Source organism: Falco cherrug, chromosome 6, assembly GCF_023634085.1.
Source record: "Falco cherrug isolate bFalChe1 chromosome 6, bFalChe1.pri, whole genome shotgun sequence".
In the NCBI taxonomy this organism is placed as follows: Eukaryota; Metazoa; Chordata; class Aves; order Falconiformes; family Falconidae; genus Falco; species Falco cherrug.
Genome location: NC_073702.1, coordinates 64,940,637 through 64,966,377, shown reverse-complemented (window position 1 = coordinate 64,966,377; position 25,741 = coordinate 64,940,637). Strand labels below are relative to the sequence as shown.

Below are 25,741 nucleotides of genomic sequence, written 5' to 3'. Positions count from 1 at the left end.
TCTGGAAACTGGTACTGCATCTGTTGTGTCACATCTCTGTGATCACATGCTGCTGTAATGCAGAATCTTTTCACAGTCTTGGTTTTAAATAATTGGGAGGGCCATTATGAGGATAAAGCAGATTGATTATTAATTTTATCCCTCTTAGGGAATGCAATCTAGGTTTCCCAGAGAGGAATCTTGGTCTATTTGCATCCCTTGAGTTACCAAAAATGCTCTTTCAGAGGGAGTGCAAATAGTGCTTGGGAGCTACTGAATCTGGATGACATATATCTCGCTTTCAAGTAAATGCTGCACTACGAATGACCAGCTGTTTGGTAACCTGGTAGTCCTTGTGAGGCTAGGCAGGGGGTTAGTGCATTGTCTTTCTCAAACTAAGCAATATGGCAGGCAGTAATAGTTAAATGTAGGATTTTTTAATGAAATTGACTTGTGTGAATATATGCTATACTATTGATCCTTTTTTCCTGTATTCATTTATTTTATTTCTATATCTAAAGTAAGGGCTACCCCATTAATCTAGTAGGGATGGATTTTTATCAGAGTATAAATAGAAAGTGCAGGGCCTATGTGTTTGCTTACTTTTGAACAAGTGGTATATTTTTACTTAGTTACTAAGCAAATACGTATTTAGAGGAAGGACATTGATATGGAATTTGTTTAACTTAAAATAAATCCCTTTCAGTTCAAGGATTAACTTAGTTCTGCTTTTAAAAGACAGGAGATATTTCATGCTGCTAACAAGAATTGTTATGTATATTTCACAAAATACAGTCATTGCAAACCGAATGAGGCATTTCCATATGCCTTTTTTGAAATCTGTTTTACCCATATTACCAGATATGGGATGAATTGTGGGTTAAATAATCTTATCAGCTGGAGAAAACTAAATCTGAGACAGTATGTAAATCTAGTTCTCAACTGACCTGTAACAGACTGGATGTTTTGCTGTGGGATACCCAACTTTAAATTCAGGTTTTCAGATAATAGTTAAGAAATAGATGCAAATCCAGCACAATAATTTAAAAATAATTATAATAATAAAAAGATTGCCTGTTACTCTTTCAATATTAAACCAACTCTTTGTGAGTAGAAATGTGCAATGAAATGAAGCTCTTCGGTGCCAGCTGCAAGGTAATATACTGTATTAAGTGATTTATCATATATTTAGTATATTCTATATAGTCTTTCAAGACAAATATGTACAACCTGAAAATATTCCCTGATATATTTAGTATCCTTATACTACTCTTGAAATGTCAAATCTTTTTTATGTTTGTATTTCTCGATACAAATCTGTTCCATTTGCAAAGGCGAGTAGACTTTCTACATGGAAGACTTTGTTAGCAGTTTCCATATGCCTTAGTATTTGAATTGACTCGCTTAAATACAGTTTTGCTTATCTAGTGAGTAAAATGCTGACAGTGTTGTAAATCATATCTTGAAATGGGGCCACTAATACCTGCTAACCCTTGCTACAGCCTTTATTACAGAAGCACTTTCAAAGTGACAAAAGAAAATGGTGATAAACAAAGTTTATCTTGAATAGTTTAACTTGAATGGAAATCAGAGTTCTCAAAAACTAAGCAAGCTAGATTAGCATAATTTCCATTCCTGGTGGTTTGTTACACAGGTGGTATTGGTGTAGGTGGTAGCTCTTTGCTTTTTGGACTTTTTGCAACCTAAATCATCACAGAATCATAGAATGGTTTGGGTTGGAAGGGACAATAAAGATCATTTAGTTCCAACCCCCCTGCCATGGACAGAGACACCAAAAGTCAACTGAGCAGCAACTGAGTAGGTAAGCAAAATCCGCTTCTAGACAACAATTGGATTTGGTTTATTTGGTAAAACATTTGCTTCTCTGATGCTCCAAACTTTTTTGAAAACAAAATTGAGTTCTTGAGATTGCAAAGGTGGTCTGGAAGATATTAAATCTGTATAAACAAAGGAAGGAACTTTGAGGTGCTTAGATCCTATGATAATAGATGCAATATGAAAAACTTGACCTGGATAGTGGTATCAAACCAAGCCTGAAGACAGCCTAAAACAATGGCTTGAAGCAGTTCCTGCTCATTTGAAAGGGAGGTTAACTTTGAAGCTGAATGAGAATGTTGCCAACAGTGTTAGTTATTTCACTGCCAAGAAAGAGGTGAATGATCATGCTAGGACAATGTATTCTTCATGCTTCCTCATTTAGTAATAGGATCAAAACAAATTCCATGTTTGGGGTCTGAATAAAAATTATCTTAAGATGTTCAATTTAATATGGAAGGGCGGGATTAATTTCACCAAATTTCAGGTGCCTAGAGTTCTCACATGTACATCTAAGCTAGTCATCTGGGCTCCTTTAATATCACTTATCTCATAAAAAATGTTAATGTTGAAAGTAATTTGTCCCCATGAATTCCCTGTTCCCGCTTAACAACACTATGTAGATGACCAGCTCTGATCAGATGTTTACAGCGGAGATAGTGACAAAGTAGGCTAGAGGAATGCTGCACTGTCTGCCCTAAAAAACTTAGCTTTGTGCAAGTGGAGATTTGCAGGGGGCTTTAATATAGCAGTTGTATGTTAACTATGTCCCAGATAACAGTCTGTCAAGTTCTATCTACAACTTCATTGAATAAAAAACTAAATCTGAATTTAATTTGTAAAGGAGCCAGACCTGAGCCGTGACCTGTGCTTTAGGTGAGCATAAAAGAGAATGCTAAGCCTGGAACCGTTGTTCTAACTAAACACAGAAGTGGGAATTGGACCTGTTGTTTGCCCTCAGCTTCACTATTTAGACACTTACACTACTCTTTCCCTCTCTCATTCTGCTCACTCTTTCTCTTTTGAAAGGACAAAAAAGAAAATTCTCCAGCTATTTGTGAAGTGGGAGGGAACCTATATCTTGACAACTAATAGCACTTTAGGGAAATTTTACTGTAGGTATTATCAAAAGCTAAAACTAAGGTTAGACGCTCCCAATGCTCCCCATAGTAAATGAGTAAAACCTGTGCTTTTTATCTTTGAAACCATGACTCATTTGCTTCAGCAGTGAGGTGCAGTCCCTGTACTTCACAGGACTCAGCTGGAGCCCGGTCTGAAACATCAGCAGAACATCCTGTCTGGCTGAGAGATGCATAAACACTGCTTACTGAATGGGATTTAATCTGATGTTGATCTTCAAGCAGTTGGTGATACCATATGTTTTTGTGTTTTAATGGTTATCCTGTTTATCTCGTCTTTCTGACTTAAGGCCAAATCCTTCTGTTGAATAGGTGCATTATTAATCCTAGCTGAAAATTAAACAACCAAAAGGCTTAATCCTTAAGAGCATGCATTAGCCTAAGTGGTCACATATTTTTGTGTTAGCCTCATGTCCTCTCTGTATAGCACGTAGCTTTCTTGGTTTTGCATCTGTTGTACCACTTGTTGCAAATTTGTGACAAAGTTAGGCATTTTACTAAAGACCTTTTTTTTTTCCCCCTGGATGGTGTAGGCTTACCCTCTCATTGATTACAGTACAAATTCTAGTCAGACCAATAGAAGAAGGAAGAATTAAGCTGTCTGAACACATACTCTTCAGGCTTGGCATCCTGTCCACTTTTACTTTGCAGAATACTTCATAATTTTGAAATGATCTACAAATTAAATGATTTATGGGAAAAGCTGTCTTGGTGTGTCACTAATAGCACACTTCAATTATATAGGTAATTTTTTTTAAGTAGTTGGCAATTTAAACATTCCTTACGGTCAAGGAAAATGGTGCATGTGAGAGCTTTTTTCAATAGCTTGTGAGGAAGTGAGTGAACGTTTAATAGGGAGCTGGCTAGAAATTCAGATAGGATTGCAGAAGATGTCATTTCCTGGTCTGTGGCTTTTGAAAGCCCACAAATGCCAGGGCAAACTCCTCCTTTGGCACTGACATTTTATATATTGATCCCAAAACAGGCATAACCTAAGTACCACCACAGCAGATGTCCATCCACTGTAAGTGTTGTCTTTTGTATGCACGATTGCTGTTTGTTTGCTTTATCAGCTGTACAGTATTAATAAAACACGTAAAATAAGTAAATTACTATAAACAGGAACAAATCTTAGACAAAACCAAGGTGTTCCTCACATCAGATTTCTCAGCTTACCCATTCTCAGTTGATTTTTTCACTTTCCTCTCTGTGTTGGTGTTGGTTTTATGATATTTTTCCTTGCTCATAACAGCAAATGAGCTGAAATAGATGTATTTGCCTGTATATAAATCTGTAATCTCTTTGTTTTCACTATTTGTATGGCAATTCTCTTATGTCACTCTTCCTTCTTTTTCCCTTTCTTTTAGAATTATTTTTCTTGGGATCATGCACAGCTCAACAGAGCCACAGGGGTGGCTTTCCTTTTACATATCTTTCCAGAGTTAGTTTTTGTTGTGTTTTTTTTTAATTTCAAATAGTCTTTTTTTTTTTTTTTTAATTCTTTGATAGTAAGAATTTAAATACCAATGCTTTTATTGTGAATTATTTGGTTTACAAAAACTTTAGAAATCAAACCGAAGTCAAACCTGCGCATATTCTGTTTGCAAAGTACATTTTCTATGGAAGGTGGGGATTGAAAATTATCTGACTATGAGCCTTTATTATTCTTGTTCTTGGGAACTACTAGGGAAACAGCTGAGATCTCAAGAGACCTCTCTTGAAAGGGAAGAGACTTAGTTCTTGACAGGAGAAGTGTGAACCAAACAGCAGAGACGTACAAAGTTTCGCTAGATAAGCTTTAAGGCCTCTGAAGGAAGGCCCCTTGTGCCCTAATTTTTTGATAATATAAACCTTCTTTTTTTTTTTTTTTTTCCAGTTTAGATAAATAGCAATAGCAATAGGAAGAAACATGCAGAATAATTGTAGCCATCACATTTGTAAAAATTGTATGTACTGGAAAATCAGATTTTGTGACTTTCCATTCCCAACAATTGAATAGAAAGGGAAAACAGTTATTTTGTACTAATCAGGGGATAAGAAGCCCTTAACAACTGGAAAATATAACCTATTTTTAAAAATCCCAGAAGTTGCACACAATGCATTCACAAATATTGGTTTTTTAAAAACCCAACATCCTTTATCTCAAAAAGGGAGAGGGAGTCATGGGAAACAGGGAAGTGAAACTGCAGTACATAAATATTATATTGAAAAACATGTGGAGAAGGAATTAGTCTTGTGCTTAAATGAATGCTGTCCAAAGCAGAAGAAAATACATGGTTCTTCCCTCAAGCTGATTTGACTATCTATCATACGGTTCAAGGTACCTGAAGTAATCTGAGAACTCTAACTAAAAGTTAGAAAGATATTTAAGCACTTGCAGAACTGGGGCCCTTCTGATCAGTCATATTAAGATCCAGTCTTGGATTTTGCCCTTGTTTATTCCTATGCAACTGAAAGTTTAATTAAGTTAATCATTGCTGGCAAACAGAATGGAGATTGAATCTGGTTCCAAAAAAGGTTCACTCTGTCATAACTGTTCAGAAATGTTATACTGTGGTGGACAAAGCTTGACTTATTGTAAGAAAGCCCAACAGATTTGGACAACAGCCTCTGGACAAAGACTTGCTGGAGAATGTGAAGTCTTAACTTTTGTATGTTAAATTGCTTACAAAATATTCTGAGCATATCTAAGCTTATGATAGGCTTGGGGATTTTCATAAGCATTAAAACTTGTTCCTTGGGGGAAACAGATGTGTTGTTCCATGGTCGGCCAAAAGTTCTTTCTTTGCTTTGACAATTATTAGGTATTTCATGCAGCTATATTTTGTTTTGTTATGGGCTTTTATTTTTTCTGTATTCTACTGCTGTTGTACATTTAATGTTTTTATGTTTAACTTAGATGGCCATGGGTAACAAGATAAAGGGGGAGCACGCAGCAAGATTAGCACACCTATAAAATGCACTTCATTATTATCATCAATGTGTTTGTAAATAAAAAAAAACCCACCTTATTTTAAAACAAATTGGAAGACACTAAATGTGCAAAATCAAAAATCTGAAGGTCAATTAATTCTGAAAGCCAGGCATTCTTAAAGCTTAAGTGACACCCACTTAATGTGCATTATAACACAGGCTTTGATTACACCATTATATAGTTTTCTTTCTTTAGCTAGTACTTTTCTCATGTGAACAGTGACCAAGTAATTTGTGGTGAACGAGGCATGGTCTGAAGAATCTGTGCTTTATTTTGGACTGGGTTTTTTTCCCCATATGGCCACTGGTAGGTAGGAAGGAGAAGGTGGTTCAGGGTCAAAAAAGGAGGAGAGGGCTTTAGCAGGCAGGGAGCTTGATGGCGCAACTGACAGAGCAGCAGCAGCCCTGAGGTTCCTGAGTGGAAAAATGGGGATGACACATAAATGCAAGAGGATGCTTTGAGCTCTCCAGGTCTCGTGGGTAAGGACAAAGTATCCACATTTAATCTGCCCATTTTCTTTGAAGAAGCTCCTCTTCCTCATCAGGCCCAAACTGCTTAAACCGTAAGTAGCTGCCAAAGACATGAACAGATGTGCAGCTGGGAGCCTGGAAGCGGGATCACAGGTCACAGAGCTTGTCATTTAACACTCCTGACCGCAGCTTTCCCTGGCCTCTCACTTTGCTGGCTGTGTGAAGGTCAAGAGTTGATACCTCTATGCAAGTGGGAAGCATATCATGAGGTGTGCAAGCGCGGTGTTTTCTCTTCCTTTGGGGGGCGGGGGGGCATAAAAGAAAAGAAGAAAAAAAAAAAAAGAGACAACCGGGGAGAAACGGTTTTGCCACCAGGCTCACCCACCGGCAAAGTGCTGAGGGTGGGCCCAGGGGAGGCGCAGCGCCGTCCCGCCCGCAGACCCGCTCCCAGAGGACCGCCGCTGTCCCGCGGGGCAGCCCGCAGCCGGCCCCCCTCGAAAGGCGGGTGGGCGATGGAGAGGGGCCGGCGGGCCTCTGAGGGGAGCAGGGGGTGCGCGGAGAGCGGCGTCCCGCGCCTCGGCCGGTTTTTCTTCACTTGGCAGCTGCCAGCGGAGCGCCGGGGAGGGAGTTTCAGGCTCTTCCCTCAGTTCGCGGCGACCCAGAAGGGGCAGCTGCAGCAGGGCACCGCGCGAGCGGCGGCCGTTAACTGCTGGCTTCCAGCCTCACGTGTCCCCCCGCTTCCCCTCCCCGAGCGGCGGGGGCGGCGGCGGGCGCTCGTGCCGCGACCCCGGCCCGCCCCCCGCGCTGAAGAGGCAGAGCGGAGCTGGGAGGGGGGAGCGGGGAGCGTGGCTCGGCCGCCCTGCCCCTGCCCCTGCCCCCCCCGCCTCCCTTCCGTCAGCCAATCGGCGCGGAGGAAAGCCCTCGTGCCGCTGACGCCCCCACGGGAGCCCCCCTTTTAAAATAAAGCGGCGGCGGCAGGTCCCTCCTCAGCGCGCGGCGCGGCGGGAAGAGGGTGGCGCGTGTGTGGCGGGCGGCGGGGCGGCCTCGCCGGCGTGCGCGTGGAGCGGCGGGCGGGCGGAGGCGCCGCAGGATGCCCGCAGCTCCCGCGGCGAGGGGCTGAGGCGGGCGGGGGCCGAGAGGTGGCGAGGAGGAGGAAGGCGGGAGCGGCGCGCGGGGGAGGTCTCGTGCCCGCTACGCGGCGCGGCTGAGGATGGCGCCGGTGAGCGAGCAGCTGGCGCCGCAGGGCGCGGGGGACCCCGTCGCCGCCCCCCTACCCGGTCCGGTGGCGGTGACGGTGGTGGAGCCGCGGCGGGAGAACGGCGGCGAGCCGTGCCCCGGCAGCGGCGGCCTGGCTGAGCCGAGCGGCGAGAGCGGGGCCCAGCCCCGGGCGCTGACGGAGGCCCCCGGGAGCGCGGGCTGCGCCGGGAGCGCGGCGCCTGAGCCCCCCGAGGGCGGCTGGGGCTGGGTGGTGATGCTGGCCGCCATGTGGTGCAACGGCGCCGTCTTCGGCATCCAGAACTCGTGCGGGGTCCTCTTCGTCTCCATGCTCCAGCTCTTCGGCGGCAGCGAGGACAAGCAGCTGGCGTTCAAAACAGGTGAGGGGCGGCGAGGGAGGGGGTCGCGGCGGCTCGCTGCCCTTTCCGCCTCGGGCCTTCCCGGCCCCCAAGCTCGGGCACAGAAGGTGCCGCGGCCGGTAGCGCTCGCTGCCGGCGGTGCGGCCGCTCCGGCTGTCGGCGTCCGTGCCCCGCACGGCAGCCGGGGCCGGCCCGCGGCGTGCCCGGGGGGCGGCTGCTGCCCGCCCCGCCTCTGCCGGCCGGCGGCTTGACCCCTCGGGAGGGCCGTGGCGGAGCCGGGCCCGCCGCAGGGGCGCGGGGCTGGCCCGAGGGACTCGGAAATGCCGGTTTCACCGAGGCGAGGAGCGGCTCCTCTCCCCTCCCCGCAGCGTTTGCGCTCACGGCCGTGCCCGAGCGGCAGGGCTCGGGGCAGGCGGCCCCGGGGCACCGGGGAGAAGCTGCCGGGAGAGGAGCAGGTGTGCTCTGGCTCTCCGCAGCAGTGTTTTTAGGCATGTGTCATCGTGCGTTATGGGAAAAACGCGTGCTCTTGGTCCCAGAAAGTTTTATTCCCCTGCCCCCGTTAGCCTCATGATTATTCTAAATTACTAATCAGCATAGCAGGGGGTATAGTGGCCCTTAAAATACGTCAAGAATCGGCTTAACGGTTGCCAAAACCAGCATTTAGATGTGCAGGTTTACCGGTGTAAGCAATATCCCAAAACTCATCAGTGAAGTTAATGATGTTTACTGAACTCTAAAGGCATAACAGTACTATCAATCAAATCTCCACTCTGCCATTGCTCATCTAAATCATTCTAGACACCTAATTATCAATTCAAAGGTGAATATAGATTATGTTTTATGTAAGTTCTCTTTGGGAAGTGTCTCGTGCTTTGACTTTGTAAGATGAGGAAATGCAGTTTTTGGCTCTCACAATAATAGATTAATAGTCATATTAATTTATTACCGTAAATAATAATAAATTTGGCTTATTTAAAAGGTAGCTTACATATCCGAATAGTCAAATGAAATATTAGAAAAGCAAACACTGTATTCTGTGTTTTTGCTCATTACTAAAAAAACCCCCAGGTGTTGCAGCTGTGTAGCCCTGCAGAGGTGTAAGCCTTCTAGGAAACTTTCGCAGTACAGAGTGGTGTTACACACCTCTACAATCAGAGTTTCAAAATTTATGTCTTCCTTAGTATCAGTTTAAGTGGGCCTAAAGTTGAGATGTAGGGGACGAGGAGGCTGATTTCCCACCCCCCTCTAGTTGAAGTAATGCAGAAGACACCCATTTTGCTTTTTTAAATCCAAGTGGATTTAAGTTGGGTGAAATAGCATGAGATAGCTGCCTTGACTAAATGACTTGTGTGCACATGAAGGAGGACTGCGAAAATGAAAGTGCTCTCTGTAAATAGCAGAACAGCAAATAAAAAGTTGCCCTTTTTTTAATACCTGAAAGTACCCTGGAGAGTCTGGGCATCATAAGAACTAGGCAGCAGCTGTCAAACAGAACTTTTTTCCTTCATGTTGAACTTCATTGCTTAGAAACTGCCTGCTGTTTTTTTATCCTGTTGAAGAAAGGACCCAGAGTGAAGTGAACTAAACAAATTCTGATACAATATTTAACTTGCCATAAAGGGGATCTGTGATCAGAAATGGCAAATTGCACTTTGTGTAGCTCTTACTGAACACCGATGGATTAGCTGGTATGCTGTAGAAAGTAAAAGAATGACTAATGGGATGAAGTCAGTATGATTTTAGTGTTAGAGAAAACCCTAGCCTGAGCATTCCATGGTATTGGTTATAGTACTTTCTAGTTAGTCCCTTGTGTCTGGACTGATTGCAACTCAAAACTGGCAGCGGAAACTAAGTTTGAGTCACGTTTAATGAATTTGAAAACTGGGAATGGTAATGAAAGTTTTCTTGTTGTGTGGTTTTGCTTTGGAATACAAAGTTTAATATTCTAATCCTTCTGAAAAAAAACCCATTTCTTTAAAATCTAAAATGCTAATTTTTGAGAGATACAATATTCCAGATAATCTCTCCTGGGACCCCAGGTATCTGGAATCTTGTAGTTGATCCAGGGTACCACAGAATTCAACTTTAACTGCAAGATTACTTGGCTGTTGCCAGAGGTGTTAAGTGTTGCCAGAGGTTTTTGTGTGCCTGCTCTTTTGGAACCAGCCAGTAGCTGTATCTTGCCTGGTCTTTTCCTCAAAAAGAGGAATTAAGTGGACTATAGTACATGCTATTTTTGTTATGTCTTAATAACATTTTGTAGTATCTTAATAATGGATGCCTACCTCTATGTAAGGCAAAATGAGTAGGAATTAAGTAATCATAGTATGTACTATTTTTGTTGCTTTTAGTAGATGTACGTATGTTTATCAGTATGAAAGGCAAAATGGGAGGAGGATGTAGTCAAGAAGTGACTCTGCCTTGCAGATAAGGAGTGGGAGGAACCAAAAGTACAGACAAGGCAGCCAGGCTGTCTTCAGAATGCAGCATCAGCACTGGATAAATAAGATACAGAACTATAATTAACATTGTTTCAGGATTTACGAGAGTTAACTTGTGTTGTGGGTTATAGAGGGTTCACAAATGTCTTCAAGGGACATCTAATTATAATTCATACTTTTTATGAAATTGAATACAACTATTTACAATATTTTGGTATTCATATTAGTAAAAAGCTTGTTTACTTGCTTACGTAGTGCACTATATAAGCAATTCCACTCTTCCCTTGTGTAGCCAGTTTTTTGTTCAAAAGCTAGTCGATGCACAACTAGAGAAGGGAAGCCTCCAATGTAAGTATAAAATTTCTGGAGGGCGTGTGCCTGAAGTCTCAGGAAACTACTCCACTCATTGTTTATAGCTCGTTGTGTTTGAGGAACAAGTTTGGTGGAAAACCACAGTGGCAATGAAATATGGGAGGGTCTTCATCCTTGGAAACAGGGCAGACCTAGTTAAGCCTATAGCATTCAAACACAATTGTAGCCTCATCCTCCTTGGAGGGAAAGGATTGGGCCCTGAGGCCAGTCCAGGTTCTGGCAGGAAGAGCACTTGACTTGTTTCCCTGTCGGTGTTGGCACAGAGGATGTGGAGCACTGAGCCAGCCACTGTGTTATCTTGGTTAGAGATCTGGGGTGTGATCCCCAGCTAGTCCTGTATTGTGCTTTCTTGTTAAATGCTTCTACTATATAGGTTTGTGTGTGTGTGTATATACACATATCTGTTTTGAAAAGGCGAGTAAATGCTGAGATGCTAGTGGTAACAGAGATAAAAATACTGGGTTATATTTTTAAAAAGGTAGCTAAAATACTAGTTTTACTAGTTTAATTACTCCTTGCTCTATGATATATAAAGCTAGTTCTGTAACTCCACTGGATTATTCTCTCTCATGTTTGTTCATCATCACTTGTACAAATAGTTTTGCACAGGGAGTATGTACTGTCATTACTGTTCTGCATCCTCATCTTTATTTTGTGTTGGCAAGTGTTATTAGAGGGCAGTGCATCAGCTGGCCTGAGCTGGTTATCCATGTGCTTGTATACTACATTGGTTTGACTTCGAGGTGCAGCCTTTGGTAATATATCTGGATATCAGAACAATTGGTAGTTCACTGAGCTGGGTTAACACCATCGGTACCATCAGGACTCTTGGAGCTGGATTGCTGTGGGCCTGATAGGACAGGGAGGAGAATTCTCTCTTTGCTGCCATATCCAAGTTATGGCCTGGATACTGTGAAGATAATGTTATATGGCTACAAAGATCTACAAGTGTTCAGAACAAGTAAACTGCTACCATGTATGGTAACTTAATTTTGCCAAGCAGGGCTGGCTTTTTAATTTAACGGGGCAACTTGAAGTTTTTCCTTTATTCTTTCCTTAAATCTTTTGCTGTCTTTCTGAGCTTTGCTTCAGAGATAAAAACGCCATCAGCAGTTTTTGTTATCATGCAAGACCTTGTTCTGTAACTGTCCTTCAGAACCACACTTTCATCTCTAATTCTATGGGATGTGGTTTCCAGTAAATTGGGAAGCTTGGCAAGCTGAAACTATGTCATATGTCTTATGAGAGGGCAGGTAATTTCTATGTTCCAATTTTGATTTATCTCTTAAAAAAAAAAAAGAGAGAGAAGTCATCAGAGCACACAGCTAGTTTGTGTGAGGTACAGGAAAGCACGCAAGTATGTAACAGTTTGGTCAGTAAGGATTACATTGTGATGAAGGATGTAGTTAAAAAAAAAACTTGGACTGATGGGTGTTGGTGTTGCTGTAGTCTGCTTTCCTTCCCATGTTGATGTGGCCATTGAAACCGGTGCAGGGAACCAGCAATGGGAGCAGAAGTCACGATTCATTTTATTCAGCTGCTGCAGCTAGCTTTGTGTTTATAAATATGTATGTAAATGAATACTCTGGAGTAGTTGAAATTCTGACTGGGTTAAACTGGAAAGTTGAAGGCAGTTTCTTCGGTATGCTCTCTGTCTCTAGGACAGAATAGTTAATACAACTACTGTTTATGCATACACACATGCACATGTATCTTTATGCCTCTAGCTCTGGAGCATTTCTCCTGTACTTGTACTCTTGATAACAAGTTTGCAGGCTGATTAGCTTTGTGCCTGGTAGTTAGGTTGTCTCTCTGTTTTTCCTCTTGTTGCAATTCACATCAGTTAGATCTTTGTGTTCCAACTGCACGTTAACTTACAAGTTTGCTTAGTTAGGGAGAATGATCTTCCTAATGTGTCTGAAAGCTGGTTATACCAGCTTATTTCTGTGGGCTTATTTAGGGGCAGTACTTTAATTTCACAGGGATGAACATCCCTATAAAATTGTAAAATGCTTGGCTATAGCCACCACTCTGCACTAAATGCACATGCCTCACGTTATGAGCTTTTGTGTGCTGCCTTTCAGGCAAAACTGTATCCTCCAAAATCTGCTACCACCAAACCTACCTGAATGCTAAGTTTTTATTGTACTTTATTCATGAGGTGAAAAGTTGGATGAAAGCAAAATGCTATTAAATGTCCAGAAGAATAATTTGTTGTTAGTGTAACCTTGTCAGTAAAGGTGCTCTCTTCAAGCTGTTACATTGTTACAATACTAAAAAGCTAAATGCATTTTAGTGCCTGCCTGTAGCTAATCTAGTTAGGTGCATCACAGTAAGTAATGAAAGAGTTCATAAGCACAAGGTTAAAATAGTTTAAAACATCTTTAAAAAATGATGTGGGAGTGTTAAAATGAAACTTTTTTTGGCTTATTCCTTATTCGTAAGAGAAATGCCTTGTTTGATGGTTGTTAAGATCATGTTAAAACTGTTTTCCAGTCCCATCCTTAAATGGCTATTTTTAAAGGGTGTATATAGACTTTTTTGAGTGCTCTCATTTCTGTTCCAAGTAAGCAGTAGTATCATGTGGTTAGACTGTTCTGCAGATGGATGAAGACTCAAACTTTGTTGGGTTGCCAAGTGGCAGAATAAACTCTTTTGTCCTTAATTTTCAAGGTACTTTATCTAGATGGCTTGCTGGTCTGTCATCTGCCATTTTGCTTTCAAAGTGGTTTGGGACTGGGATGTGTGTGCATATATGTAAACATTCCTTGGATAAATCTTTCAAGTCTTGACAGTTTTGTTCCATGTGAGACATTTTTCATACTCTCAGTTAATATTATTTCTTTGTCATTGTCTCTGATGCTTCTGTAACCTTCTGTAATATGGAGAAGGGTACTGTGTGGGTCATTCTTCCAAATGAGGCTTTGCCATTTTATGGCATGACATTATGCACTATGATGACATTGTGCTATCTAGCTTGTATTATTAATGTAACGTAATATTTTTCTTGCTGCTTTTTGTTAGTACCTGCATTCAGTGGAGTTTAGCAGACTTTGAGGTTTTCCAGTGTGTATTGCTCCTTACTTTTCAACTTTTTGTTTAATTGTTCCCTGTAGTCTGTTCAATGTAGTATTACTTATCCATTTTGGCTACCGTTCTTTGAGGTTCCTCAAATCTCTTCCTGATTTTTGAGTTGGCCTAAAAAACTGCTGTCTAAAGAGGAAGTTAGGAAATTGTATATGTTTATTAACAGATCCTATTTTTAGACTTAGCAAGATGTACCAGTGCTTAGTGCTGTCTGCCTAACCATAAAGATGATTTCATCTTGTAACTTAGTCTGCTTTGCCTCCAGATGCTTGAGGTTTTCTGATAAGTCTCTTCTCATGATTTGATTTCTTTAGCCTCTAGAGAGGAGTAGTGTTAGATGGCAACTTGAAGTTTAAATGTTACTGGTCTCCCTTTTATTCAGTTACTAGATTTGCATGAAGAAATGTTGTAGATTGTTCTCAAACTATTATAGCATAATTGATCTATTTAGTCTTTTAGCCAGTTTGAGTTAACCATTTCGTTATTATCTGTAATTACTGAATTAAGGTTGTACCCTCTCTGCTTGGAGCAACATCTACTAGAGCAGGCTGCTGAGGACCTTGACCATCTCCAAGGATGGTGACTCCACAGCCTCTGTGGTCACATATGTGAATGCTCAACTACCCTCACAGTAAAAAAGATTTTTCTTACTTTTAAATGGAATTTCCTGTATTTCAATTTGTGCCCATAGCCTCTTGTCAGAATACCACTGAGAAGAGTTTAGCTCAGTTTTTTTTTTCTTCTTAACTTCCTCTTCTCAGGTATGTGTGCGCACTTATAAGATCCCCTCCCTGCCTTTTCTTCTTGAGCCTAACCAACCCTACCTTTGCCTCTTATCATATGTCAGATGCTCCAGTTCCTTGATTGTCCTTGCAGCCCTTTGCTGAATTTGCAGTAATGAGCAGACTACCTGCTTCTCTTTCAGCATAGCTGGGGGTTCAGACTCTTGAAGCTTCAGGGTCTTGAAGAAGATAGTCAGTCTCTTTCTTGCCATCTGATGCTGTGCAGCGTGCTGACCTCCTCCTGCATTTCTTTTGCTTGGCATACTCCTCCACTGCACACCACCTGCAGGCAAGTAGTCTGGTGTCCATTGCCTCAGCGAGGGGCCCCAGAACTGCTCAGATGCATCCTTCCTCAGAAGCACAGTCTGGGTTGGGACCTGTGGTGTCACAGGGACAGTTGCTTCAGTGGTTGCTGGGGACTGTGCCCTATGGCACCACCACTGCTGAGCCAAGTGTTTACTCTTCTGAGAAGAGCTGCTGGCCTTTTTTGGTATGCCCTGCTGTTGGCTAGCTGCTGTGTCTCACTGCCTCAGCTGTGCTGCTGGAACTGTGCTCTAGGCTAGCCCCTTTCATAGTGTGAGGGGTCAACAGATATATGAAATATAGTACCTAATGTTTTCTAAATTTTTATGTAGTTATTTACTATTTGAAGAACCACATGCAGATAATCTTAACTGAGGAACTGAGTGGCTGTTTAAGTTTAGCTGTAGGATTTTTATATGCTTGGAAATTCTCATGTCTATTTCAGTTCCTCGTTTCTAGATTTACAGATTAGTTTATTAACACTTACAAAACATTTTGGAATAAGTATTTGATCAGTCACATGAAAGCATCTTTAGTTTGCTAAGTATTAGGACAATTTTGTAATTGGAGCTCTTGTTATTTTCTAGGCTTTTAAACAAAATGTGTGTAAATTTCTTCATTTTAGTTTTTCAGAAATACTTATGTAAGTCTTAGTCTGGGTTTTTAAGACAATTTTTTCTAAAGCTTTATGTAATGCAACATCATCATAAGGAAGAGAAAGTTTTTTTTTTTGGTCTGAGTTATGAGTAAGAACTTTTAATAGAATCCTATGCCTCAAAGATCATGTTTTGAAATGAGAGGAATATTAATGGAATTGTAATTTACACTTCTGTGTGGTGCTAAGGAAAGTAAGAATGTTCAATGAAGGTTGATCTCTAATGCTTAGCAAGTAATTGCCCAATTAGAAATGGCTTCTGCTCTATGAACTGTGAGGAAGGAGACGTACTGATTGCTTTCATCCAAGCTAACATAGCACTGATAACTGCTTTATTTGAGAATAGTCACTGTGGCAGAAGGAATAATATAGGTTCTTTTGTGTATCTTCTGCAAACTTTTAAATCGTTTGTTTTGTGAATACAGATAGTTAATGTAGCCTTAGACTACTGTAGCTTAACCTTCAGCAAGTAAGTATGGAAAGGATAATTCTATGAGCAAACATTCCCTTGTGATCTTACGTTATCTGTTTTACTTCCAGAAATCTAATTTATTACAATAATAGCAGCTCTGTCTTCTATCTTGCTGTTAATTTTCATGGGAACTGGATAGGAATGACTTCAATAGCTAAGTTAGAGTAGCAGCCCTTTAGCAAGGATGGGACCAATTTAAAAATCATCAACGTTAGTTCCCACATGCAGGAAGGGATTGCTGGGGAGTTGAGCCCAGCCTCTTGCTGTTACCAGCATCATGTCTGCAATCCCATGGAACATGGTCTCCCTTATATGGTGGGGTTGTACTTGAACAGCAAGTTGTAAAACAACTTTCTTGTTGCCTTTTTGCTGTAATAAGCAAAGCAGTGAATTCTTTGGCTAGCTGTCTTCTGCGGTGTGCTTGGTTCAGTAGAGCTGTACTTTACATATATATAAATAATGTGCAAAGTACTACAGGATATTATTTTTATTTTGTGTTTTTTAAGAACATATATATGAGGAATAATAAGTAATTTAAAACATGTTAACTATTAATTCCCTTGGTCTCTAACTATTGTCCTCTTGATAATGACTTGTAAAACGGGCAGTGAGGATTGTCTTCTGGCTCATGGTCTGGGTTTTAGCTATTTTTTCAAGTTTCTTCAATAATAAGGTTCCAAATAGAAAATGTGTTTAAGTACCCCAAAAATCTTTCTAGTTCATTGTAAAGAAATACGTTGATACCACAGTTGACAGATTTAAAAAATGTTTTATAATCTTAACTCTGTTTTATCAGTGCTGTAACTCTAAGCAAGGATAAAAGGCACTGGTGGAACGTCTGAAATAAACTGTGGTCTTTAAGCTTTCTGTTTCTGCAGTCTAGAAGGAATGAACCGTCCTTTCTTTTGGAACAAAATACAGCTGTGATAGTTGAAAATTCATTATACGATGACCAGGAAGAGTGCTCTTGGGGAGGTGTGGGCGGGCTGCAAAAGAGCAGCTTTTCTACCTTGTACACACTTCTTGACTAAGACACCAAAAAGGATTCCTCTAATTAGAGGAGTCCTCGTTTGAGCTCTGTTACTGTATTGCATTGAATGCTTAAGAGCCAAAGAACTTGAGAAGTAAAAAGTGATCTTCAGTGAATGTTGAGATGGGCTGTATCTTTGGAGGCTTTTGTCTGTGCTGTCTCTGGTATTGGCACTCCAGAACCCCCTGTTGTCCTTGGACTGACTATTGTGACTGTCTTGTTTATTTTCTATACCCAGGCATGTACTATCCAGATGTCTGTTGAGCAGCTGCTTCGTTTGCTCTAGACTAGAGGCTGGACAGCAGCTAAGCAGTATTCAGAATGAACAATCGAACAACAGGGACACTGGTGTAAAACAGAAACCAATGTGGTTTGCCCAAGGAGGCCCGTATCTCCTATCAAGAGGGCTGGAAGTACTGAGTGCTTTTGGGTCACACAGCGAGGGCTTACTTGGACAGTAACCTGACCCTGTGTTATAATTGAACATGCTGAAGAACATGCCAGGGTTGGAATAATCTTAATGGGGGTTACATAGGTGATACTGAAAGCCTACTTATAGTTAGTTTGCTCTATGTTTAGCACATACTGTGGTACTTTCAAAGTGGTTTGAACTGGTTGGTGACATCAGCTGCTATATAATGCTGCTTATTTTTAAGAGGAAAGAAGGTGTGGTAATGGCGCTTTAACTAAAGATGCTATTAACCTCAAAGCAAGTGAGACTGAAATTGAGAATCTGAACTATAGTGTGTATTTGGATATGTCAGTGGTATGTGTCATGGCTTAGAGTAACAACCTTTTCAGAAAGTTGACATAGTGTTACTAGATAATATTTTTTTCAAATCTTGTGTACAATTTATATAATGGCTTTTGAGTTCTCCTTCAACAGATTTGTAAAAATACTGACTGTGGCCCCTTGAGTTCATTGGTTTAAGTTGACATGTGTGACAAAACTGAAGGTATGTACTTTAAAGAAGCCTTTATGGTATTGGTACATAAAAGTGAATTTGAATTTGCCCTTTGTTCTTTTACACCTTGAAGTAATTTCCTACCTTTGAAATATTTATGTAGCTTAGGCTCTTCAAAACCTTACATTGCATTCCAAACTTGAAAGAAGTTAGAACTCTTAGCTTATAATTTCTGACACTGCTGGGTACAGGCAGTGATCTAGAAAATTAAATCAACACTAGGAAGTTTTCTGGAAGCTTAAATAAAATGTGCAAGCTTGGGTTGTATTTTCTAATCCTATCAGAGTAACCCCATTTTTCACAAATTGAAGCATGGAGCATTAACGGCTTTTTACACCTCTATACATATCAAAGTATTTTGTTCATAGTGCAGCAGTTTAATGAACATTTAGTTTCATGCAGTGAAATCACTGACCCTTGAAGCGAGGTCTGTGTGGGGGTGATGGGGACAGAATTGGGTAGCTTACTGGGAAAGCTGGAGTGGAACTGCACAAAATCATTATGGACAATGTTAGTCTTTGTATGCACAGTCAGCAATTTAATCAGCATGACCCAGCACTGGTGTTCTGGATTTTTACTGCTTTTTCTAATGTTAGGCAAAGAAATTAGTGTTTGCCTTCAATTCATGCTATAGTATTAATCTTCTGTACATGTGGTATACACTTAATATTAATCATAGAATCTTTTAGACTGGAAAAGTAGTATGTTATATGATTACAGGTTCAGTCTGGTGGTGCATTTTGCCCCTCCCCTGGGCTGCTTTATGGCCTTAGAAATCTGTTAGGCCTTGGTGTTTGTGTAAGGGGTTGGGTGGTTAAGCACCCCTTGACGATACCCGCAACTCCTGCGTGGCTAAGGTGGGGAACGGCACTGTCTGTACCAGGAACTCTGGTTGCCTGGCCAAGGAAGGTAATGAGAGCTGCTCAGAGCTTGCAGATTCCCAAGCTGGCAATACTAGAGGACTGCTGCTGAAAGCTGATGATGGAGCCTGGGCTGATATTGCTGCTGTTCAAGGCTCAACCCTTTGCCTGTTGGGAAATGCAAAGACACTAGACACGAGTATTTCACTGAACTCAAGGGGAACTTTTAATAGATATACCTTTGTATGTTTGTGCATGTATCTCTGTACATATCTTGTGCTTTTGTGCATGTGTGAAATTGATTTTAGGTATATTATAATAAGTATAGTCTTAAATACTACCATTTTGAATCTGTGGTAAAACACTTTTGTAATTTAAGTGATCTTATTGATTCCCTTTGTAAATTTTAAAACAGTCGTAAATTAAGTGTTGCTGAAATCTTATGATCAACCTTAAACTGTGAATAAACCTTAGACATCCTTTGGATATAAACTGTTGTCCAAGTCTGAGACTAAGATTGGACCCAGCCACACCTAAACTCTACCAAGAGTTTAGAAGGCAAGGAGGTCCACTCTAAACCTCAAGACTCAATGGGAGGATCTTCTTCACCTGTTGTGTCCTTGGTCTTTATGTAAATCATTCTAGCTCGGTTCTAACTGTTTTCCTTTGTATGTTTCATGCATGTAGTGAGTGAGTGAACCCTTATCATTGAACTTTGAAGTCCCATTTCCACAAATTCATGTTAAAACTACCTAGCTCATACCATTGATGGTGATCTTTATGCAACTTAACCCAAACCGCTGATTCGTGACTGTCTGTATATCAAGGTCTGTGACAAAACAACTGTATACTGTATTTTTTTTTTTAGCTGAATGTGTATTTCAGCAATTGGTCAAAACAATGCAACTGAATTTATGAAGGATAATTGTACTGGGAAAATACAGGTGCGGACAGGCAGATACCCTACAAACTACGCTGCTGCTGGTTTTTTGGGATACTGTCATGGTTGCTCTGAGCAACTGAGATTTCATTTCTGTTTTATGAGGTATTCCACCTATCGGTCTATGTGCATATTTTCCTGATCAAAGTAGGTAGGTGTGGTGCTAGAAACAGTAAATTCAAAAGCCAGGTGAAAAATCATATAATGTCTTTAAGACTGTGTACAGCTGGACCTATGTGGTTGTTCTGTAGTTTCAAACAAAAAGGATGTAGATTCTTAATGTGAGAGCATTCCTGTAGGTTTCAAATTAAGGATCAGCGTGAAAAGGATACAAACTTAATTTCAAGATGAAAATTTGCTGCACCTTTTATACTGCCCTCTGAAAGAGAAATGCGAAGATGTATCAAACAGCTTTTTGTGCAAGTAATGTGAATTCTGTGGAAACTTGAATGCTAGGTCTTTAACTGTTCAGTAATTCCTCTTCAACATATTTATTTTTCTGGAAGAGAACAATTTCTGTAACTGAGATACTGCAACTTGGCCATAATGGCTTAAAACCTGGTCACTGCTTTTGTGTGTTAAACTAATCTGAAATAGAGGAGGCTCAGTGGACTCTATAACAGATAACTGAATGTTGCTCATATTTGGCCTTAGAAACAGCTAGTAACAGTAATGTGGACAAGGTCACTACTTTGTCAATCTGACTAGTGTGATTGCACCCAATTAGTAGACTTACTGGATCTTCTCAGGAATTAAGTAAATTGTACTTTAAGACATTAAATGCTAGATTGTATCCACACAGTTTTTAGCACTGTTTCCTGTGTTATAAACCACTGATGATTCTGATAAAAAAAACTTTATTAATATACTTAGGAAATACTGTCAGGGTCGATTCTTGTTTGGGACCTGAAGATGGCTTTTGCTCTGCATCTTGCTTAATAGATAAATAACATGTTGTGAATTTTATACATACATGACCTATATGACATGAAAGCCCATAAACCCTTCAACTAGAGGAGGGTTGCCCTCTAGCAACCACTGTGTCTTGTATGTGCCTTATCTGTTTGCTAACAAGTGATAGACCCTTGCTGCTTACTCCTTATTGCTAGCAAAAGCAGTGTCTGCTCTGTAAAGCAGGGCTCTCCATCAGTTTGTAAGCTTTACCTTTTCTTTAACTTTCCCGATTTGGTAAATAATCTAAGGGCCATAAACTAACTGTTTTTCTCTGACTGCCCATGCCATTAGCACCAGATACCCCCTGTCTTTGTGCAAAACCTGGAGTTTGGGAGTGTGATCGCTTAATTTTAAGGTAATCTTGCCAATAAGTGTGAAACTGCATAATTAATGAAATTCTTCATTTTCTTGAACAAGTGGCCAACCTTTTAGTGAAGTGTTGACTGTAGCTTTGTGTAACACAAAGACATTGATTGAGAAATTGGGATTGAGGGATTGTAATCGGGGGAGTGCATGAATGTTTAGTGGGAATCTCAGAGGTGGTTAGAGAATGGCTTGGCAGTGTTTACACAGAGATAGTTGAAATGAGGGGAGTTTGGGACTAGTGCAAACACAGAGGAAGGAAGGAGTATCCACTGGTAGTTACAATCAATGAAGAAGAGATCAAAGGTAAAATCAATCTGCTTATTGGTGGCAGGGTAGGATGTCTTGTTAAGCCACCCTCTAGTGCAAATGCTGCATCCACACAGATTTGTGTGCTTCATTACATAAGGTCTTCCCACTTTACTTGCACTGCTTCTGATCATAGCTATGTTTTGGTGTCGGCATTGTCATTTGTTTTAGCAGTTACCTTTTGGTCTTTAGCTACTCTCTCCATCTTTTTATGAAGTCGTTTCATGATTGTAAAGCCTCTTTTCTACATGCAGTTGGTTTAGCTTAGGCATGGGTTCTTCGAAACTCTGTAAGGAGTTTCGGTTTAGTAGGACAGGGATAGAACAAATGTTTTGTGGTAGAAAACAGTACCGTAGAAAACATACCAAAAAGCTAGTCTGTTCATATGCTTGTCTCCAGTTTAAGGTTTGAAGTATTACAGCTGCATTTTTGCCCTCAGAAGTTATTTCTGACATGTGCTAAAATCATAAATAGGTAAACTAAATATAGTTGTTCCCCTCCTTGCCTTTTTTCCTGTTTTTTATCTGGGTCACTACAGGACTGTTGAAGCAAATGTGATGGTTGGAGGGTTTTGTTGTTTCTGAAAAGCATGATATGTACTGAGGTGCAATGCAGCCTTACTAAATGGCACTGGTGCCATCATTCAGTGATGATTGGCATCACAGTGGACCAGTAATGTGCATTTTGCTTTTATTGGTGTTTTTTCTTTTGCCTGGCTCTGCTTGTCTGTTTTGCTGCACTGGAATGTTGGGTGATGTAGGCATTTTCAGCCAGTGATGTTACATCAGGAGAGAACTGTTAAGGTATGGGATTCAACTTGCAGATGATAGTAGGTGGAGATCCAGTCAGTACATTCAGTGGAATCTGGAAAGTTACTCACCTGGTCAGATGCAGGCTTCAGCTTTAGGGTGGGCACTCTGCAGTTTACCCTAGCGGTGCTGACTAGATCTACACTGACTCTAGTGTGAGCTTTGACTCCTCAGTCACACACATGTCTGTACTTGAGTGCTTTAACATAGCAACTGAATCCAGCTCCAGATGTCCTGTACTGACCCTGAGCATTTTGGGTTTTTTGGCAAGCACAACAAAAATTAGTCACACACTTCTGAGTACATGCTACATCTGTACTGTCTTCTCTTTGACTAAGTATCTACACTCTGACATGCACACCAGTGCCTGCTAGTTAGAGATGGCATTTACAAACCCAGTTAGTTGTATCTTCTTTGCAACTAAAGGGTTTTATTGTCAAAACTATTGCTTTGAAGTTTTATGAGAGCCCAATAAGATCGGTACAGAAAACAATGCCCCACAGAACTGTTTGATGCTCTGATGTTACATGTAGTTACAAGATCAGCAAATATAGCTAAATTAGTCTTCCATGTGATGTTGTATGAGCTTCACCCTCAAATTGCTCTAGAATTTAGTTCACATACATATGGAAAACAGGCTCATGCCGAGTTTCTGTGGCCAACAGTTTTCTATGATTCAACAAAGAAACAAGGCTCAACAGCACTCTGACAGTACTATTAAGCAGGTATTCTTTATTGGCAGTGCTGGGGTCACACTGAGGATTTCCCACCGTAAGTGCTTGCACAACCTGGCAAACTTTCAGAGACTATATACCATAAAGTTATACATATACATGAGATTTCTTGGAACTCATTAACATATGTGGACCAGACATTTGCATTTGCAGTGCTGGTGGTTGCTGGATGGTTGTCAGGGTCTTCTATTGTTGCCATTTTGTTGTAACTTTCTTACCTTTATGGTCCTGCACCTCTGTGTAAGGTGAGATTATCCAGACACCTCCTTATCTCACAATCATCCAGAGCCTCTTTTGGGAGCCTCTTGTTCAGCTAAAGTATGACAGTTTCCTTGTTCCTGGGGCCTCCTTATCTCAAAACCATCCCACAGCCCTGGAGCCTCCTTTGTTCAGGTACATATCTATGGTGCTTACATCTTCCTTGTTCTTGGGCCTTCCACTGTTCCTCAGAAGTTAAGGTAAATCCATCTTGTAGTTGGAATGCTCAAGTTCGGTCATATAGCTCCCAACAGGTTAGACTATAATTGTAGGTGTTGCGTTATTTTCAGCTATTTCCAAATATGAGGCAGTTACAGACAGCTTTTCCAGGCATGATTGTGGCCAGCAGTTTGTTGATGTGCAAAGTTAAGCTACACAGAAGAAAATCAATGTGAATACATCAAGAAAGTTGAAGTAGTTTACCAGCCAACATTTTGGTAGACTTCTGAAGTGTGTTCTCAGAGGCAAGATATAGCTGCTCAGTGTGACTTCCCCACTCCCCGTAGTAACCTTTCTGTTTCTAGTTCTGATCTTGGCAGGATTAGAGCCCCTGGCATAGAGGCCTGACAGTGCCAGTCAGTTATGTCCTGTCTTTGGGGGAAGGAGTTCATGCTGAGCCCCAGATTTGGTAGGAGCTGGAAACTGAAAATTGCTTTCTCTCTGAAGCAGTGTGTTTCTCCCCTGAAAGCTGTCATGGCAGGGTGTAGTGCTTTGCCAAAGTATCTGGGAGATGCCAGTTGGTACCTGCCAGTCAATTTTTTTTTTTTTATTTCAGTGTTGGCTGGGCTATTTGAGACTTTTGGTCATGTGTTAATTATATATCATGAGGATGGCCAAATGTGTGTGAATGAAGTTTGGAGTTTTTTAGGAGGAAACTCTCTAATGAGTAAATGAGCTGACTAGAATTTAGCTGGATATAAGCAAATAAAAGTGGAGCGCTCTGGTAATGCTTTATTATTCTAAGGAAAACATGTCAGAAAACATTGTAGTAAGTAGAACTTGGAAGTACTTAGCTATAACATAAAATTCGTAGATACTTTTGGTTTATGCTGTTATTACAGGTTAGAACAACAATTGAAAAACTGAATCTGAAAGCCTAGATGTGATCTATGCTGATCTCTTGATATAAAAAGTTCTGATTATGATCACATTGGTACTCACTTTTACATATGCTGAATATATAATAAATAAATGATTAAAAATAGCTTCAGCATTCTACATTTTTTGTTCTGTTCTGCTTTCAGTTTCTCTGAAGATAGATCAGGTGCTATGAAAATAGATTGTGGGAATAGCACGTTGTCTGGTTTTTGCTTAAACAGGTGTAGGGAACCAGTGGCACTCTGGAGGCTCTGCATGCAAATGAGGGGCTGCTTTTTTCTTTTCTTAACTTATGGTCCACTTATTGCCCACTTATGGTCTGTATGTGGGCAGCATCTGGAAAGGTTAGTGCTGTTCTATTGGAAAATGGCTTGAAGAGTATTTTAGGTTATTTCTGCTTTCTCAAATTGTTTGCTTTTGCCCTGAATTAAGAATGATATCTAGACAATTGTCTTAAGATTTCGCTTTGTTGATGATCTTTAGTAACAAGATGTAAGGTTTCTGACTTCCTGTACATATCAGCTCTCAGTGCTTTACAGATGCAAGATGCCAATGTCACAGCACTGTTTTCTGCAGTTTTTGTAGCTGAGTTGTTAGCAATAATATGCTTTTCCGAGCTCTAAAACCAAATAAGAAATGCAGGAAAATGCAGTTACTCTTCTGTTATTTTACTAGTTCTACTATTATTCTTACTACATCCACTGTTACATTCCTCATATTAAATGAGGTAAAATCTTCTCCATGTTTGATTAAGAGAAGGGAAATATAAAAGTAACACTTAATCCAATTAATGTGTTTTCCTGCTCTGATTCATTGTGATGACTTTGAGCATCTGGTAGTAACTGAGCATGAGATGCTTAAAGTCACAGAAACCCAGTTCCCATTATTTCTGCTCATTGAAGGGAATAAACGAATTACCAGAAACTAATCTTTGGATAATTGCTTGCTGAGCATGAGATCTTGGCTCTTGAAGAAATTAGTTTTGTAAGTTTATAGACCTGTCAGAACTGGTGAACTGTTCAAAAAGGTTAACCATAAATGAACAGAAGCTGAGCTTTCAGTTTTTTAACTATTGCAGTTGAACCTGGAGGCGTACGTACTATGTGGAGACAGATTTTTATCTTTCCCCTTATGAGTTTTAGTATAACTTATCAACTGAAATTTATGTCAGTGTTTCTGGCAGTACAGAGTTAAAATGTATACAGGAATATGATGCAGTAGGTGTTGCTTTTTTTGAATGAGAAAACCATTTGGGGTTTGAAGTGACTCTTACTCATTTTGGTCTTCTAATTCAGACATAGAGGAAGGTGTGTGTGCTTTTTAGATCTAGACAGTCT

At 40.8% G+C, this 25,741-nt stretch overlaps 1 protein-coding gene across 3 annotated transcripts in view; it reads left to right on the top strand.

The window, feature by feature from the left end:
* Positions 1 to 7,476: 7,476 nt before the first annotated feature.
* SLC16A10 (solute carrier family 16 member 10) overlaps positions 7,477 to 25,741 on the top strand; it is a 71,511-nt gene continuing 53,246 nt past the window's right edge. For all 3 annotated transcript variants that reach the window (XR_008732728.1, XR_008732727.1, XM_055713447.1), the window contains exon 1: positions 7,477 to 7,993. Coding sequence is in view for 1 of the 3 variants with exons in the window: in XM_055713447.1 (XP_055569422.1) it covers positions 7,609 to 7,993 (385 nt within the window). In the remaining 2 variants the exon portion in view is untranslated. The remainder of the gene's footprint in view (positions 7,994 to 25,741) is intronic.